The 19,195-nt window shown below is 40.2% G+C and overlaps 1 protein-coding gene across 1 annotated transcript; it reads left to right on the top strand.

Moving 5' to 3' along the window:
* Positions 1-11,396: 11,396 nt before the first annotated feature.
* NCR3 (natural cytotoxicity triggering receptor 3) lies at positions 11,397-17,598 on the top strand. Its single transcript, XM_027876648.1, has 5 exons — positions 11,397-11,745; positions 14,481-14,776; positions 16,022-16,366; positions 16,791-16,894; positions 17,017-17,598. The coding sequence occupies exons 2-5, from the start codon at positions 14,734-14,736 to the stop codon at positions 17,083-17,085; spliced, it is 561 nt and encodes a 186-aa protein (XP_027732449.1). The 5' UTR covers positions 11,397-11,745; positions 14,481-14,733; the 3' UTR covers positions 17,086-17,598.
* The last annotated feature ends 1,597 nt before the right edge of the window (positions 17,599-19,195 follow it).

Genomic DNA, 19,195 nt, shown 5'->3' with positions numbered 1-19,195 from the left:
ATCTACCTTCAGATGTCCTCTCTCCCCCCCCCACTTCCCACCCTTAATCCTATCTAGACTCCGTTCTCCCTTGGCCATGTGGTCCAGGTCCCAGGCATTCTGTTCACCCCAGCTTACTGGCCATTCCCATCCAGATCTTCCGTAGACCCCTCCTCCAGTCACCCCAAACTATTTGGTCACTCCTAGATCCCTCCCACAGTCTTTCTGTATATAAGGTCCATCTTATCTCCATTAAGGTGCTCAGATTCTTATAATCTAGCCACTGCTCAGATTCTTAAAATCTAGCCAATAGATCAGTAATGTTCAGATTCCTTAAGATTCTGGCCAATATGGTGAATAAACCTTGTCTTTGGCTGAAAAAAAAAAATAAGGATTGAACAGAGCATGTATAGAGCTTCCTTGCCTGGGCACTTCGAAGATGATTAGCATGAATGTATGACTCAGCTATTGGGTACTTTGGGGATGGTAAAGCAATCCCCTTGTTGGGGAACCATTGACTCCCTAAACTTTTAAAAAGGGAGTAACTCTATCACTGACTTTCTCTTCCCTGACCCTCCAGATGGCATCATATAATTCTGAATTTGGAGTCATAAAACTTGAGTTCAAATCCTAATATTACCATGTTACCTGTATAACCTTGGCCAAGTCACCTAACTTTTCTGATCTGTAGTTTCTTCAACTGTAAAATGAGGGAATTAGATTTGATTACTCCAACGGTCCTTTCTAGTTCTAAAACTATCATCAGAGTTCCATGTGTTTGGGTGTATCTGCCATCTTGGGAACATATGGGGAGATGCTGGTGTTCAGGTTTGCCCAGTTCTTTCATTCAGAGAGACTATGAAGAGCAGCTGATTGCCATGACCAAAGGTGGTGTGGCTGCTGGTCATTGTTGAATGGACTTGGTTTGGTGACATTGTCCCTTAGAGATATCTTCCCTCTGCTATGACTCTAAGCAGCAGAGGAAGTGACTGTATTAACTGTCCCCTCTCCAGTAGCATGAAGCAGGAAAATGCTATTTCCTGCTCTTATAGCGAGAAGCTCAGTACTGGATGTCAAATTTGCAATGAACTGGGCTGGCTTGACCTTTTTTTTCCTCCTTCCTCTTTCACTTTCTGCCTGCTTTTCCTTGCTATTAGTGATTCCATTGCTCAATAAAAGAAATGAGCATGCTAACCTTCAGTCTTGCATGTTGTTATTTGCAGGATAGAGTCTGGGAACTACAGTGAGTCTGGAATAAGGGCAGTAGTATTCTCTTCCCCCTTTCCCCACAGTGGGAAACATGGAAGAGGCTGGGTTTTCCTCAGATCACCACCTCGTGGAACTGCCTGAGATAGTTTTCTAAGCCATCTCAGGGTGATAAGCAGGGAGCAGTTAGGAATGTAATAAGAATCGTAAATATCCCCTAGACCACAGGTCAACAAACTGTGGCTGGGTGGGTCAAATCAGGTCTACCATAGATGAACTTTGAGCAAAGAATGGTTTTTACATTTTTGAATGGTTGAAAAATCAAAATAATAATAATAATATTTCATGATACATGAAAATTATTTGAAATTAAAATTTCAGTGTCCATAAATGAAATTTGCTTGGAACATAGACACACATTTTATCTATGACGGTTTCTGCAATACATCAGAGTTGAGTAGTTGTGACCTTAGATGGCGCTCTTGTCACTCGCTGTCATGTTGCTGCTCTGGGCACTACAAATTGCAGTGGCACAGTTATAAATAGGCAGTGTTTTGAATGCCACATGTATCACCATACCAAGAAATTTTATTATTATGTTTTATTATCAGTGCATAACCATCATGTCAAAAGAAGAAAAGAAGATAAAAGTAGACTTTTAATGTCACAATTTTAAGGCACAGTGAAGTGTAGATTATTTTATTATCAAATTAGATGGCAAAGCATTGGGTTTAATATGCAAATGACACTATAACTTTGATTAAGAAAATACAATATACATCGATATTAGCAGACTAAGTACTCATCACAATATTCCCAACTCACAGGAAAGCAATGGTCAGAAAAATTAGAAAATGTAAAGTGGAAAATCTCATCACAGTAGAAATTTCTTCACAAATATAAAAAATGAAAATGAGGCTACAAACAAAATAAGTTTTCAACTGGCTCATTTGTTACCAAGAAAGACAAGCTATTTACCTATGGTAAGATAATTAAATTGTGTTTGATTGCAGCAGCTGAAGAAATGTGTCTTGAAAAAATAGACTTGTTTAAGACTATTGAACCCTTTGGCTCAATTAAAATCATATACTTGAAGATTGATATCAGTATTTGGCAATACCTCTCTATATAAAAAGACATTTTCAAAGTTGAAATATATGCTATTCTCAATTTTGCGCCTTGACCCACAAAGCCTAAAATATTTACTCTCTGGCTCTTTACAGAAAAAAGTTTGCTGACCCTTTCCCTAGACTATTGTTAATAATAAATCAGAAGCCTAGGATTAAAAGAGGAAGAGAAGAGAGCCTAACTGTGTATGATATTCCGATTTTCTCTAACCTCTTCACTATTCATTGCTACATGTGGGTATTTATTACATGAGGAACACTCATCATCAGTGCTCACCTAAGTCATATGTGGGATTACCCTCCAAGGTAACTCTATCTCATGATGTAAATACCTATTACACAAGTGGAATAATGTTTGTTATTGGTATAGGATATAACATATATCCCCAGTATGTGACATACTATAGATCAAGGGGTGCTCTTTTCCATAGAAGCCCCAGCTTTATGTTGGCATCAGAGGTAGAAAGGTGAGTAAATAAAGGACAGGCAAAGAACATGTTTCTCTTAGGAGATAGGGTTTTAAGACCTACTTGGAGTGCCATATCTGTATAAACCTCCAGATGAGCTACCAGCCTGAGTTTCTTTCAGTCCCTCTGCATGTGTGCAGACAAGGTTCCCTGGCTTCCAGTCTTCTTTTACTATCTCAGTCAAGGTTTTCTACTTCGTGTACAAAACGTAAAAACCTCTATTCACAACTTATGATTTGTTTGACTCATTTTCCCCCACCACATTTGGGATTCTAATCTTTCCAGCTTTACATGACCCCAAAGGACTACATAGTCATATTCTACAGATATATTACTGAGTCACATTTGTAGACTTGAGTACATTTGCTAAATGGGATTAAAAGTGAAAGATGTAAGTGTTAAGTGTCACCTTAAAAGGTCTGAAATCTCTACTTCCTGCCTCCCAGACTTCAGTGCTTGTAGTCAGGTTCTACCTTGCTTCTCCCTTCCCCCTAGGTGTTGGGAGCACCCTCCAAATCCACCAAAATCTCAAAGTGAAAGGGAAGGAATTGTCTCACCCATATCTATTCTTGGTTAGCACATCAGGTGGAAATTCTAGGTGCTCCAGCAGGCAGGTCACTGCAGGATCCAAGGTTAGGAGCTGTCTTGGTCTTCTCTAATGGTCTGCACATACCCCTGCAGATCCCCCATCCCAACCCTACTCATTCTTCTCTTGCTGGTTTTCATTGTGTCTCTGTTGTCTCTGCTATTACCATACATTACTGTTAGGCGCTTCTCAATATAATAGATAAAAGTCCTCCTATTCTGAAATAAGATACTGCAAGCTCAGGTCCTGTTCCATCCTTGACATATTATTTGGTGTATTTCCTATAGGTAGATTTCCTTTGTTTTGTTTTCCTCTGTTTTATTTTTTAAGATATTCTTTTTTTTTTTTAAGGCAATTGGGGTTAAGTGACTGGCCCAAGGTCACACAGCTAGTAAGTGTCAAGTGTTTGGTTTGAGGCTGGATTTGAACTCAGGTCCTCCTGACTTCAGGGCTGGTGCTCTATCCACTGCGCCACCTAGCTGCCCCTGTTTTCCTCTATTTTTAAAAATAATTTTCATTGATGTTTTCTGTATCCTTCCCCTTCTCTGATAGTCATTCCATATGACAAATAATATTTTTTTGATAAATAGTATTTTATTTTAATCAGGGGGGAAAATGTCGGCACAACTGACATATATATTGAGAAAGTCTGAAAACATGTGCAATGTGAAACATCTATGGACTTCCTACCTACACAGAGGAGTAATTTGGCAGGGGGTGTTTGATATCGTTTCATTCAAGACCCACTTGATCTTAATAATTTTGTTATATTTACTTTTAATTTTTTGGTATGGTGTTGCTCTTTCTGTTTACATTGTTGAAGTTACTGTATATATTGTTATCTTGGTTCTGCTTACTTCACTCTTGTCAGCTGGACCAGAACCAGCCTCTAACCTGTGAGTGACCAGAGTGGAACAGAGCAGGCCAGAGACAGGAGAGTCAGGACACAAACAAAAGTTTAGTTTCAAAGTGAGAAAAAGCTTGCAAATCCTCCTGAGAAGAAGGGCACACGCTGGGGCAAAAGCAGTATACATAAGTGGGCCAGCCCATGACAAAACCATTCTTAGCCATTCCCACGGCAGGGTTCTGTGTGGACAATGCAGGCATTCCTGGGTCCTGTGGGTACAGTCTCCAAATTGATTGTCTCACAGACACAAACAGAACCAGAGTTAGCGTGGCAGGAACAGGAGTGCAGTCTTTGGTTCAGTTCACTTAGCTGTTACAAGAAACAGGGATTGCAAACGTGTCAAAAGATGTGATGAATGGCTCTCAGGTCTCTGGGAAATAGGATGAGGTCCAACTAAACATAAATCCCACAGTGAACACCTGGTACTGGTCAAAGCAATACACTTTGCCAGAGAGTGAGATCATCCAGAGCGTAAAGGATTGTTGTGATGCCAAGCTTAGGGCACAGCCTGCTTGCTGGGCCTTAGCTCTGGGAAATATGGTGTCTCCAAATATCTTGACACTCTGCATCAGTTTATGCAGCTCTTTCCATGGTCCTCTGTGTTCTTCACATGCATTATTTTTTTACAGCACAGTGGTCTTCCATCACATTCATGTACCACAATTTATTTAGCCATTCCCCAATCAATGCACACCTACTTTGTTTCCAATTCTCAGTGTGCTGCTATAATATTTTGGAGTATATGGGCACAATTCTTCTTATCAGTGGTTTCCTTGGAGTATAAGCCCAGTAATAAAGTCTCTAGTTCAAAGGATATGGGCATTTAGTCACTTTATTTTCATAATTCCAAATTGTTTTCCAAAATGGTTTACCATTTCTCAGCTCCACCAACAATGTATTAGTGTGTCTATCTTCCCACAACCCTTCCAACATTGACTGTTGCTATTTTTTTGTCAATTTTGCCAATTTGCAGGGTATGAGATGAAACCTAAGACTTGATGCAAAAGCTTTGCATTTCTCTTATTAATAGTGATTTGGAGCATTTTTTCATGTGGCTGTGAGTACTTTGCAATTATTTGTTCATATTCGTTGACCATTAAAGAATGGCTATTATCTATCTCCATATATATCTATATCTATATATTAATTAATATATATTTATGTATCTTAGATATCAAACCTTGTCAAAGAAATTTAATACAGAGACTTTTTTCCCCATTCAACCACTTCCCTTCTTATCCTAGATACATGGAATGTTGTCTGTGTAGAAGTTTTTCAGTTTCAAGTAATCAAAGTTATCTATTTATTTTTTGTTTGATTAAGAATATATCTTTTATCCATAGCTGTGAAAGGTACATGATCTGTTTCTCTTTTAATTTGATCTTTGATATTAAGGTTATGTATCTATCTAGAATTTTTTTTGTTTTTTGTTTTTAAAAGTCTCTAACATGTATTACAAAGAGGTACTTTAAGCAACACCTTTATATTAAAATGCCCTGGGCAATTCAACTCCAAACAGCCATCCAGTTGGGGCCTTGAGAATGGGAACTGAGGTGGAGGTGGGGGTGGGGCGATGGGGGACAGAAATGGACAGAATAGCTGTCTGAGGTCAGATTTAAACTCAGGTCCTCCTGACTTTAGGGCTGGTGCTCTATCCACTGTGCCACCTAGCTGCCAAGATGTTTATTTTAAATGAAGTGCAAGGATGATTTTCACTTTAGTTCTGCTTGATGGAATTAGAAGACAGTTAGACATTGGTTAGCTAAGGATCAGCCACAAAAAAAAAAAAAAAAAAAAAGGTATGTATTCCCTAAGGAGAGTTAAAAAAAAAAAAGTTATGGGGGCAACTTGGTGGTGCAGTGGATAGAGCTCTGGCCTTGGAGTCAGGAGGACCTAAGTTCAAAGCTGGCCTCAGACACTTGACACTAGCTGTGTGATCCTGAGCAAGTCACTTAACCCCGATTGCCAAAACAAAAAAACAAAAAACAAAAAGTGATGGCAGGAGACAGCCTTGAAGAGTGTAACCTCTGGCAGTAGAGAAGGTAGCCAACTATTGTTTCAAGAGAGAATTAAAAAAAAAAAAAAGAGAAAATTAACCCTGGCAATTGGAGGTCAAACTGCAGAAAGTAATGGGTCTAGGAAGCCCATCTAAGTCTATCTAGTAGGGATGCTGAACGCAGAAGGAGGTGGCATGAGGATACCACAAGAAAAAGGACATAAAGACCCTGTAGTACCAGAGGTAGGAGTTCCTTTGACCATACTCGTTCACTGCATTTGCTCTTTTTTTAATAGAGTACATCATGTATATCACTTGTGTTCTCACCAATGCTAGTTAGAGTTATGGGAGAATATGAACTAGGTTTTTGGGGAAAATATTTTATTACTTTTGTTCATGCTATGCCATTCCAGTAAATGCCTTTGCTTTGAGCTAATTGTGTCAACTGATTGACTATTAAAGGTAAATGGTAATTTAATTAATGGTAATTAAAGGTAAAGGTTGGGGATCTTGAGCTATCATTTTAGAAGTGCAGACCCACAGAATACCTTGCATCTGGGAGTAGTTACCTCCCTAGTGGCTGGACTTATTTTTTCAAGTTGGGGAGGGGGGTGCTACACCATGGGGGCTCATCCAGGGCATATTTGTGTTACCTTTTGCTTTTAGATTTTTTTCCCTTCTGTTTTCAGACTGAAACTAGTAGTCAGATTTCTGGTGTGTTTCCTATTCAAGTCAGGCTACTGTCTTGGAGATAATTTTTGCATGACTAAATACTTAAATACTAATATCTATGGTATTACTGTGTTCTTTACATGTATAAAGGCTGATATAAGTAATTGTGTCCTAGCAATGCATTTAGAGTCAACAGTGCCCTAATTAAAAGATTGTAATGAAACAATCTATAGGATGCTACATTCCCACCCTGTCATCCCCACCTCATATCAGTGATTCTGTTACCATTGTTCAAGCCCTATTCTTCACCCCACCCCCAACTATCTGCTCCTTTTTTACCATCTTCCTCGACCCAGCTACTTTAATGTGCCACTCTAAAGCTACCCAACTCATCCACTGTGCTCTCTGGGATGCTTATTTCATGGATAATAAACCAGCTTTCATCTTAAACCTTTTCCTTTTTTCTTCATCTTCTTGCATCAATTGAGACTTGATTCTCTCCTGACGACACAACTTTCCTGGCCTCCCTTTCCAGCACTAGTTGCACTTTCAGTGCCCCTCACTAGTCATGGTGGGAGAATTGGAATACTCCTTACTCCTACTAGCCACTTCTGTGCTCTCCCTCTACCACCATTACTCAGGAGCCTCTCCTCTTTTGAGGTTCATTCAACCTATATTTATCACCCAATGAAGATTCTGGTAGCTGACCTTCAGGACGCTTTTTCCTTCTTCAGTGAGTTCAGTGCCTGGTTCACAGTCTTTCTCTCCTCTCTAACTCCTGCCCTCAGACTAGGGAACTTCAATATACGTATTCTCCCTCAAACAGCCTAACTTCCCAAACATACTCATTTCCCATGAGCTATTCCTCCATTCCGCCTGGGCGTACCCACAGGGATGGTCATATCCTTGATCTTGCCATCATCCGTAAGTATTCCACATCCATGTTTATGAACTCTGAAATGCCTTTATCTGAGAATAATCTGTTGTTATCCTGCCCCTCCCCTCTGTCTTCCAACTCTAAACCCTGCTCTTAGTCCTCAAAACAACTTCCAATTCTTGACCTCCTCCATTTGTTTCCAGGCCATCACCTTGTACTGGCTTCACTTTCTTCTCTTCCCCATCTTGACTCCTTGACAAGCCAGTTCAACTCTACACTGTCTTCTTCTCTTGAGTCCCTTATCCTATCACTGATCTCACCCTGCCAAACCTCAGCCTTGTATGCTACCGTCTGCTGCCTTTGCTCCAATTTACGTGCTGCTGAGCAAAGCTGGGAAAAATTTAAAAAAATACTAACTGGTCCACTACAAGTTTATGTTACATAATCTTGATTGATTCCTTTTACACCTCCCTAATTGATTTTCTATCCTACTCACCATAGCAGCTATTCCAAACCTTTGCATCCCTCCTCAAAACTTCTATGATTCCCACTTCCCCCATATCCTCAGTTGAGAATCTTGCCTTATATTTCACTGAAAAAATTGAGGCCATTTGCCAAAAACTTCTTACCTCTTCCTTATCTCTCATAACTCAGATGCCTTCTGCAACTATCTCCCCTTTCACCTCTGTCTTCATGAAGAGGTGACCCTTCTCCTTGCAAAGGGAAGCCCATTCATGTGCAAAAGTGATCCCATTTTATCCTGCCTTCTCCACAAGATTTCCCCCTCTATCATCTCATTTCTCTTACTTATCTTTAATCTCTCTCCATTTACTAGCGGCTTCCCTACTGCCTAGAAAAAACACCCATGTCTCTCCTATCCACAAATGAGATAATATTTGTAAAGCACTTAGCACAGGGCCTGGCACATGGTAGGTGCTTAATAAATACTTGTTCTCTTCCTTTCTCGTCTCTTCCTCCCATCCTCAAAAAACCCTCACTTGAGCTTTCTATTGCGCTAGCTAGCATACCATTACGTTTCCACCCTTTTGTGGCCAAACTTGAGAAGGCTCTCTTAAAAATGCATGATTCTACTTCCTTTTCTCTGACTTTCTATAGCAGAGGTATTAAACATGCTGCACTCCACCCAGTACTCTGTAGCACTGCCCTAATGGAATAAAAATGTAATTGGGGAATCAATAAAACATAGATAATGTTAATACATGGTTTTGTAAGTCAATATGTACCTGCATGTATCCTTATTATGATCCCGTTTGAGTTCGACACCAGTGCTTTGCAGTTATAGCTTCTGACTTCATCATTGAACTGAAATTGATCTCTCCAAAGGTACTTACAATCTCTTAATTGCCAAATTCAATGGCCTATCTTCAATCCTCATCCTTCTTGACCTCTCCCCTCTTCCTAACTTCCATATTACTATTGAGGGTACCACCAACCTCCCAGGCCCCCAGGCTCACAATCTAGGTGTCATCTTCCACTTCTTACTCTCTCTCATCCCCTCCCCCACCCACAATCTGTTGCCAAGTCCTGTTGATTCTACCCTAGTTATATCTGTCTATATGCCCCCTTTTCTTCTCTGACATTACCACCACCCTCAATCAGATCCTCAACATCTCATGCCTAGACTATTGCAATAGCCTTCTGATTGATCTCTCTGCCTCAGTTCCTTACTGTCATTCATCTTCCACTCATCTGTCAAATGATCTTCCTAAAGTTCAGGTCTGACTATGTACACTCCCTCCCTCATTCAATAAACTCCAGTGGCTCCCTAGTACCTCCAGGATCAAATAAAAATCCTTTGGCTTTGAAATACCTTCATAACCTGGCCTCTTCCTACCTTTCCAGTCCCCTTGTGTCTTGCTTTTTCCAATGTACTCTGTGACCTAGTAACATTCTACTCTTTTCTTTTCCTCTCACAGGACACTCTATTTCCTGACTTCAGGCATTTTCATTGGTTGTCCTATGCCTGGAGTTCTCTCTCTCCTCACCTCTGTTCAATTTCAGAAGATGAGTCTTCCTGACTTCAGGCTTAGCACTCTATCCACTGTGCCACCTAGCTATCCCACATAAAGATACAGACATAGATGTATCTATTTGTCTATATCTTATTCATACATAGTTGTATATTTTTGTGGACATAGTTGTGTATGTCATCTCTCCCATTAGACTGTGAGGTCCTTAAGAGCAGGGACAGTTTTTTTTTCCCTTTTTCTTTTCTTTTTGTCTTTCTTTGTAATCCCAGCACATAGTAAATGCATAATAGATGCTTGTTAATTTGTTGACAGTTGGATTGGGAAACTCTATAAGCTGGCTTAGCTTCTGGTCACCTCACTTTCATGGTGCTATGAGCTCCAGCTGGCACCAGTAGAGATGTCCAAACCTTTTTATGTGGCCTAGTCACCAGCAGGCCATTCTCATCTCCATCATGGAAGCCTAGAAGTCAAAATCATAAGAGCAGGAAAAGAAAGACCGTAAGTGAAAACAGGATAAGAAAAGGTTCAGGTAGTGTTTCTTCTCTCATGTGATTTCTGATCACAACCCTGGATGAAGCTGGGAAGGGAACGACCAATTGCCTGTGCCACCATCATCAGGAATTCCTCTTAAAATTAAAAAAATATGTATTCGTGAGTCATTCTGTTTTTACCACCACTACCAATGAATATAAACATTTCCATGTGCAAAAGATAGAAAAAAAGGATTGGAATTACAAATCTCCGTTACTAATAGCTTATTCTTTTTTTTTTTTTTTTAGGCAATTGGGGAAGCTTGTTCTTTTTAAGAAGCACACTATTATGTGCTAAATGTATTAATTTAGCATGTTCATTTTAAAACTTAACTGTGTTTCCCTCTGAACCTACTTCTGTTTTCTTCTGTGTTTTTAAAAATGCTTAAATGACTCTCTTTTCCTTGACTTTTTAAAAAAATTATCACTGCCCCCCCTTTCTGCACTCCCCCAACAAATTCCCCTAGCAATAAAAAAAAAAAAAAAAAGATCCTCCTTTGTGACAAATAAGCATAGTCAAGCAAAACAAACCCACACATGGGCCATGTCTGCAAATGTATGTCTCACTCTGTCCATCCGCTACGTGGGTAATATACTTTATCATTGATCCTTAAGGGAATTTAACAGTCTTTTTTCTCTCTGTGAATTATTTCCCTTGGACCCAAGGTGAAAACAAGTTAAAGAGATAAGCAGGGCAAGCAGAGAAACAGGTTATATCCCCTAAGTTATTTTATATGTTTTAGACTAATTTCAACAACTAGATTCAAATCTTCCTGAGGGCAGGGATAATATATTTTACATCTTCCCATCTCCCATAGTGCCTAGAGCAGCTTCAGGGTGAACAAAGGTGATTCAATCCAATCTAATCCAATTCAACAACCATTTATTAAGCACTTACAAGTCTGACATTGTTGGGATCTTGTTATTTTCCAGGCATTGTTAAGATTTATTAACTGTGCCAGGCATTGTCACTGGGATACAAAGACAAAAGATAGGTGCTTAATACTTGGATGATTTGTTCCTACAGTATAAAATGTGTATAATGTGTAGCTCTGACATTTAACATTTCCTTTCCTCTGCTATCTCTTGTACAGTTCTTGAAAGTACCTTATCTAGCCTGGAGACCTTCCCCTGGGTAAGGCTGGAGAATCTACTTTTTGGAGAATTTCAAGAAAGGTGATGATCTGGAAGCACGAGAATCGAAGACTGTTTTTAGGACTGAGTATCTTCTGGTGAAGTTTAGGAGCTATTCATAGCCTTATATGGGGTTCCTGTGAGACAGAGTCCTGCCCTGCTGTACCTCAGAAGGACAGAGAAGCCACATCCTGTAGAGGTCCTGGTTAAAGGTGAGGAAAGAGAAGAGTCGAGTTTTTGGAAATGAGATGAGAGAATACTGACAAAAGGGAGGTAACTAACCCTGCAGCCTCTGCCCCCACCCCCATCCCATTTAAGAATGCATTTGTTTCCTCATCAATTAGACAATTATCTAACATTCGTTTTTGTTGTTGTTCAGTTGTTTTTCCATTGTGTCTGAATCTTCATGACCCTATTTGGATTCTTTTTAAAGTAATATCTTATTTTCCCCCCAATTATATATTAAAAACAATTTTTAACATTTGTGTTTTTTTAAATGAGTTCCAAATTCTCTCTCCCTCCCCTATCCCTTCTTATTGACAGTAAGCAATCTAATATAGGTTATACATATACAATCATGTAAAATGTATTTCCATATTAGTCATTTTGTGGAAGAAAACAGAAAGGAAGGGAGAGAGAGAGAGAAAGAGAGAGAGAGAGAGAGAGAGAGAGAGAGAGAAATCGCATGCTTCTATCTGTATTAAGATGCCATCAGTTTTTTCTGGGGAAGCATTTTTCATCATGAGTCCTTTGAAATTGTCTTGGATCATTGTATTGCTGAGTCATTCACAGTTTTTCATTGTATAATATTGCTGTCACTGTGTACAATGTTCTACTGCTTCTGCTCTCTTCATTCATTGTGTAATATTGCTGTCACTGTGTACAATGTTCTACTGGTTCTACTCACTTCACTCTGCATCAGTTTATATAAGTCTTTCCAGGTTTTTCTAAAAATTATTCTGATCGTCATTTTTTATAGCACAATAATATTCCATTACAATCACATACCACAACTTGTTCAGCCATTCCCCAATTGATAGGCATTCTCTCAATTTTCAATTCTTAACTATCATAAAAAAAACTGCTATAAATATTTTTATACAAATAGGTCCTTTTGCCTTTTAAAAAATCTCTTTGGAATACAGAACTAGTAATGGAATATGCAGTTTTATAGCCCTTTGGGCATAGTTCAAAATTGCTCTCCAACTCCACCAACAGTCATCTCCTCCAACATTAATCATTTTCCTTTTCTGTCATATTAGCCAATCTGATAGGTATTCGGTGGTGCCTTAAAGTTGTTTTAATTTGCATTTCTCTAATCAATAATGATTTAGAACATTTTTTATATAATTATAGATAGCTTTGATTTCTTTGTTCTGAGGCACTGAGAAGTGCCTGTTCATATCCTTTGACCATTTATCAACTGGGGAATGACTTGTATTCTTATAAATTTGACTCAGTTCTCTATATATTTGAGAAATGAGGCCTTTATCAGAGATATTTGCTGTTAAAAATTTCTTCAGTTTTCTGCTTTCCTTCTAACTTTAGTTGCATTGGTTTTGTTTGTGCAAAGCCTTTTAAATTTAATATAATCAAAATTATCCATTTTATATTTTGTAATTCTCTCTATCTCTTGTTTGGTCCTAAATTCTTTACTTCTCAATAGATCTGACAATAGATCTGTGCTTCTTTAATTTGCTTATGATATCTCCCCATATACCCATTTTAACCTTATCTTGCTATAGAGTGCAAGATGTTGGTCTATACCTAATTTCTGCCACAATGTTTTCCAGTTTTCCCAGTAGTTTTTGTCAAATAGTGAGTTTTTGTCCCAAAAGCTTGGATCTTTGAGTTTATCAAACCCTAAATTACTATGGTTATTCGCTACAATGTATTGTGTACCTCATCTATTCCACTGATTCACCACTCTATCATTTGGGGTTTTCTTGGCAAAGATACTGGATCAGTTTGCCGTTTCCTTCTCTAGCTCATTTTATAGATGAGAAAACTGAGGCAAACAGGGTTAAGTGACTTGCCCAGGGTCACACAGCTAGTAAGTGTCTGAGGCTAGATTTGAATTCAGGCAGATGAGTCTTTCTGACTTGAGGCTAGGCATTCTATCCACTGTGACACCTAGCTGCTCCATGAACATTCATTAGGTGATATGTGTCAGGCACTGTGTTAGTGCTGAGGATACAAATGCAAAATATGAAATAATGCCTTCTCCCAAGGAGTTTACTTTCTAATGATGGGGAGGAACAAATCATTAGATAAGTATATACAGACTATTTAGAGACAATAAATACGAAGTAGCTAAATACAAGGTGGTTTGTCAGGGAGGGTAACAATAGGTGGGGGAATCAGGAAAGACTTTTTATACAAGGTGGTACTTGAGTTACGTCTTGAAGAGAAAGGAATTCTATGAGATGGAGGTGAGGAGATAGTGCGTTCCAGAAACAGGGGCTAGCCAGTGCTGAGGCCCAGAGACTAGAGATGAAATGTCATGTATGAGAAGGCCAGTGTGACTGGATTGCCCAGTGAGGGCTGGGAATAATATCCAATGAAGCTGGAAAAAAGTTTAAGACTAGACTGTACAGGGTTTTAAAAGTTAAACATAGTTTCTAGTTTATCTTAAAGGCAATAGGGAGCCTTTATTGGGAGAGTTTATTTAGTGGGGGAGTGACATGGTCAGATTTTTGCTTTTCCCCATAACCATACCCCACCCCCAAATCACACAGTGGGAGTCCACTACTTTCTGAGACAGCCTATTTATCTTGTGAGCAGCTCCAGTTATGAATGTAAGTGGGATGGACTGGAGCATTTCCCTTGGAGCTAGAAATGCCCTCTGGTCCCTTTCTGTGGGACATGTCTCTTGCTAAAGGATGTATGTAAATGTCTAGCTTCATGGGAGGTTCTCTAATCCACCTCTTGCTACATTGGGAGGTTTTTCTCTTATACGGAATCTAATATTCCTCTCTGTACCAATCACTGCAAACTTTCCTTTTTAGAAACTATGGTGTCCAGTCCCCTAACTCCTTGCTTCCTATGAGACTCAGCCTTACATTGCCTGACTCTGTTGCTGAAATTTAACACCCTAAAGTGTTTGTGGTCCTTGGCATGTAGCATGAGCCCCATGCTGTGGTAGAAAGCTTAACCATCCTGCCATCCGGTGAGGAACGAGGCTGGTCACTGAGAAATTGGTCATCCTTTTTCTATACATACTTCCATCCCTCAAGCCCTCCACTTCTCAAACCCTACAACATGGCATGGAAGCTGCTTTTCATCTTTTTCTCTGCATGCCCAGGTGATGGGGACAGTTCCTTGAAGGGAGCAGGGGAGCTTGTGAGAGGGTGGAAGATACCAAGTTGCCCAAGGGAAAGAGGGATAAGGGAAAGGAATGTCAAGGGCCCTAAGGAATCATATATAGGTAAGAGCTGTGGGCTAATAGGCCAGACACCTGGGCTTAGAAGGAGAATGGGAAGCACCAGGTGATGAGGAATGGGAATGGGAGCTACCCTCCATGGAGATGGGGTATGGTGTTCCTTTCTTTCACCTTCTCTTCTCCAGGTCTCCCAGGCCAGGATTTTTTGCTATTTGCTGTTGCTGTTTTCCTTCCCTTCTTCCCACCGCCTTTCCCTTCTTCTGAATTTCTCCACTTCCTGACTGGGTACACTGGACATCTCCTGCTGTTTGATGATACTTTTCCATTAATTTTTAAAAAATGTATTGCTTCAATAAGAAGCAGAGTTCTAAAAATGAACAGGCTTAATTAGTAATGTTCACTAATATTTAATCAATTGTTTTAGCTATAGAACTTAATCATCAGAGCTAATTAATTAGTGCTGTTTTGCAATCATATAGATCAGACCTGCACAATTCGTAAACTTCTTCAGGCCACAGATAGGTTAGACTAGAGACTGATGATAGTTGGTTGCCGTGGGTTATGTGCCCGAAATCCTTTGGTGGGCTGTATGTTGTGCAAGCCTGATATAGATTAACTAGTGTTGCTCATTGATGAAAAATTAGTGACATTTGTTTACTATCAAGTATTGGAGCTTTGCTGAAGACATTAACCAGAGTCAATTAATTAGGCTTCTTCACAACAAGACTGGATGAATTGATCAGCTGGGATTTCCCTAAAAAATAACTACCCAAATAGGTCAATAAGTGAAGAAAGCTAAAGAATAATGGGGTGAGGAGAAAGAATTAAATTTCTTATTCAAATAAGCAGTATTAAGAAACTTTGGGTATGTTTGTTTTTTGTTTTTTTTGGTGAAGCAATCGGGGTTAAGTGACTTGCTCAGGGTCACACAACTAGTAAGTGTCAAGTGTCTGAAGTCGGATTTGAACTCAGGTCCTTTAAGAAACTTTGGAAAAGAAAGCTACGGCTCATTTGGGGGCAAGTCATTAGCATCCTCAGTTACTTAATTATGTGGTTTCTCCCCACTAGGGCTCTCACTCCTGGGGTGTTAAAACCTTTTCTGCATCTTCTTCTCTCCTTAGAATAGGAAAACTTCCTCCCCATCATCCTTCTTTGTCTATCCCCCAGATTCCTCTTCTCTTTCCATCTTCCAGCCCCCCCAGATCCAGGCCCAGGAGGGTGGCTCTGTCTCCCTTTCCTGTTTGTTCAACATCAGTCAGGAGGGCCCTGCCATTGGCTTTGCCACCTGGTACCTGGATGTGGTAGCCCCAGACAGGGAAGTGAATAACAAGACACTGGAATTCAGGGGCCGTCTAGAAGGCTCTGATCAATCCCAATTCCTCTGGGACCGGCTGATTGAGCTACGGATACGGGACATCAGAGTATCCGATGCTGGACTTTACCTGTGCGTGGTGGAGATACTGGGGTCAGGGACTGGAACTGGAGAAGGAACCAGGCTGGTGGTGAAGGAAGGTGAGCACACACACACACACACACACACACACACACACACACACACACACACACACATTTTTCCCTTTTCTTTCCTTGATTCTGGGGAATGAGCCTTCTTAGTCAACAATCATTTATTAAGTTCCTACTATGTGCTAGATACTGTGCTAAGCACTGAGAATACAAAGAAAAGCAAAATCTCTGCCCTCTGCCCTCAAGGAGCTCACATTCTAATGGGGGAGACAACTATGTATATATAAGATAGAGAGAGTATAAGTGGGAGTAATCTCAGAGAGAAGGCACTATGCTGAATAGCTCTCTCCATGCTCTACTTGGTAGGCAAGAACTTTCTTCTTCCCTATTGTCTCCACTACCCCAACATCTTTCAAAACTGAAAATATTCTTTTCCACAGTCCTCTTTCTTTTACTCTTTCCCCAAATCTAGGCTCCCCTTGGCCAAAAGTGTTCCCACTCTTCCTTCGGGCAGCCCTCTACATTTTCAGCTTGGCCTTTGTGGTGATAGGGACCACTCTGTATTACAAGAGACAAGTGAGTAATAATGCGAATGGTTGTGGAAGGAAGATATGGCTGAGAGAGAAGTGGGAAGAAACACAGATGGAAAGCAATAAGAGGTTAGAGCCCTCTGTCACTCTACTTCTCTTTTCTCCTAGGTCGCTATCACCAAAGGACACCAGAGTACCCTGTTACCTCTTTCACAGTGCCTTGAAAATGAGTTCTGACACCTGGAACTTCCCAAGAGAATCCCAATAAACCTCCAGCTACCCCATAATCAGCTACTTTTGTCTTTTCCCTTTTATCCTTCCAGAGGCCCTCCTCTCCCCAGACCTGTCTGTTCCCATACTCTATAAAGTCCCTTCCCTTAAGCTCAGAATTTAGAGTTTAATTGGTTGGGGGAGGGTAAGGGAAACAATTCCTAACAATGAGGAACTCAGGCTAGCAGCTTTGTGCAGTGGGAAGAGCACCATAAATTTGGAGTCAGAAGATCTAGGTTTGAATTCTGGCTCTGAAATACACCAACCAGCCCTATGTCCTTGGGCTAGTCACATCATCTCTAACACTCAATTTTCTAATCTATAAAATAAAGTTATTGGACTAGATTATGTCTAAGGTCCTTCCAGCTCTAACCTCAACCTGCTTCCACCCCATCCTAGCCTATAGCTCAAAACTTTCCTCCTCTCAGAAGTCCTGGCCTGACGGAATTTTAAAAAATGTAGTAAAATGTTATTTATTTATTTACTTACTCGTTTGTTTGTTTATAACAATGTGACCATATTTCTCTTCTTCAAATTCCTCAACCTTGTTAAAATCTTGTGGGTCAGGGGTAAACAAAGAAATTTTTCTCCTGCCTTCTGAAGAGATCTGGGGTCCTTGGATTTTCCCTTCTTCACTCCTTTCCAAACCACAATCCTCCCTCCCAACTGAAAATTGAACCCCCTATCCTAGAGAGGAGAAGGGATAGAGAGACCATTTGGAACCTGGAAATACCTATTTTGAATTTAGGTCTTGCAATACACTGGGAGGCCTGAGACGTTTAAAGTGATATAAACAAAACACTCTTTATTGGGTTCACTGAGAGTTTCCCCCCTAGTTGGAGTCTTGGGGGAAGACAGGAAGATGGCAGGGTCATCACTAGACTGAAACTTGGGCCTCCCCATTGTCACTTAGCATTTTTGGTGGACTTCATTACTATTTCTGGGGGCCCACTGGTACAAACTTCTTGGATATGACCTCTGCAGTTGCAATTAGGCATGGCTACTCTTCTTGACACAGGCATAGTCCCCACTGGGATCATTTTGAGGGACTTTCCCATCTCCTTCCCTTAACCCAGCTGTAAGCCCCTGGAGAGATGCATAATGAAGCTGTTGCTCCAAAGAACCATCCTAAAGGGATGGAGAAAGATGGTCAGAAGGGTCAGGAAGCAGTTCTACCAAGAACCCCCCCCCTCCATGCCACTGGTTCTTTTCTTAGTATATTCTTTCCCACCTTACCCCCATTCTCCATGTCTCTACCTTTTGGCCCTTTCCCCACACCCCAACAGACCCCCAAAACTCACCCTGTCCTTCTCCAACCTCATCACTGTAAAAAAAAAAAAAAAGACAACTCAGCAAATCTTTTTTTTAAATGAATGAATACAAAAACATTTATTAAGCATTTACTATATGCCAAGCACTGTGCCAAGTGTTGTTGGAAGACAAATGGAAAATTGAGACAGTTTCTGTTCTCAGAGAGCTCTCTTCTAGACCACACAATCCCCTCACCTTCCTATCTAAGGAAACTACATCCCAAGTGACCAGCTGAAAGTTGTCCCTCTTCTCCCATTTCTATCCTCTGAAGAATTCTTTCCTAATTCTATGCTACTCCTGAGCTTAACAATTTCCTCACCCTGAGTCTTTTAGGAAGAGTTATCTTGGGTACTGGGGGGCAGTAGGAGGGCCTGTGGTACTGGGAGAGGGCATTTGGAGAAAATTAGGTGGGGTGTATGTATGGGCAGATGCTAAAAGCATACATAGTTTTTGGACATGGCCAGTATTGGAATTTGTTTGCTTGACTATGCATATTTGCTGCAAGAGTTTTGTTTTTGTCTTTGTCTTTTTTTTTTTTTTCAATTAGAGGGGTCAGGGAGAAAATAGATTTTTGCTCATGAAAAAAAAAACTCTTAATTTTTTTTTAAAGAGGGGGTTGCCGTAAATGACTGGTAGGAAAAGCTGGTCCCCAGAGACAGATGCAGCTGAGGGTAGAGAGGGGAGTAAGAAAATCAAATTGATTCTATTTTGTAATTGATTCTATTCTGTATCACTGCCTACATTTTGTGTACTGTCTAAGTCACAT

Source organism: Vombatus ursinus, unplaced genomic scaffold (assembly GCF_900497805.2).
Source record: "Vombatus ursinus unplaced genomic scaffold, bare-nosed wombat genome assembly UNPS02014811.1, whole genome shotgun sequence".
Taxonomy (NCBI): Eukaryota; Metazoa; Chordata; class Mammalia; order Diprotodontia; family Vombatidae; genus Vombatus; species Vombatus ursinus.
This window is presented reverse-complemented; position numbering and strand designations above follow the sequence as displayed.

Bases quoted from the DNA above. Each gene is read 5' to 3' on its own strand.
- NCR3 (XM_027876648.1), top strand. From the start codon at position 14,734: ATGGCATGGAAGCTGCTTTTCATCTTTTTCTCTGCATGCCCAG. The intron at 16,367-16,790 runs GTGAGCACACAC...CCCCAAATCTAG, and splicing joins CAGGCTGGTGGTGAAGGAAG to GCTCCCCTTGGCCAAAAGTG. The intron at 16,895-17,016 runs GTGAGTAATAAT...CTTTTCTCCTAG, and splicing joins CTCTGTATTACAAGAGACAA to GTCGCTATCACCAAAGGACA.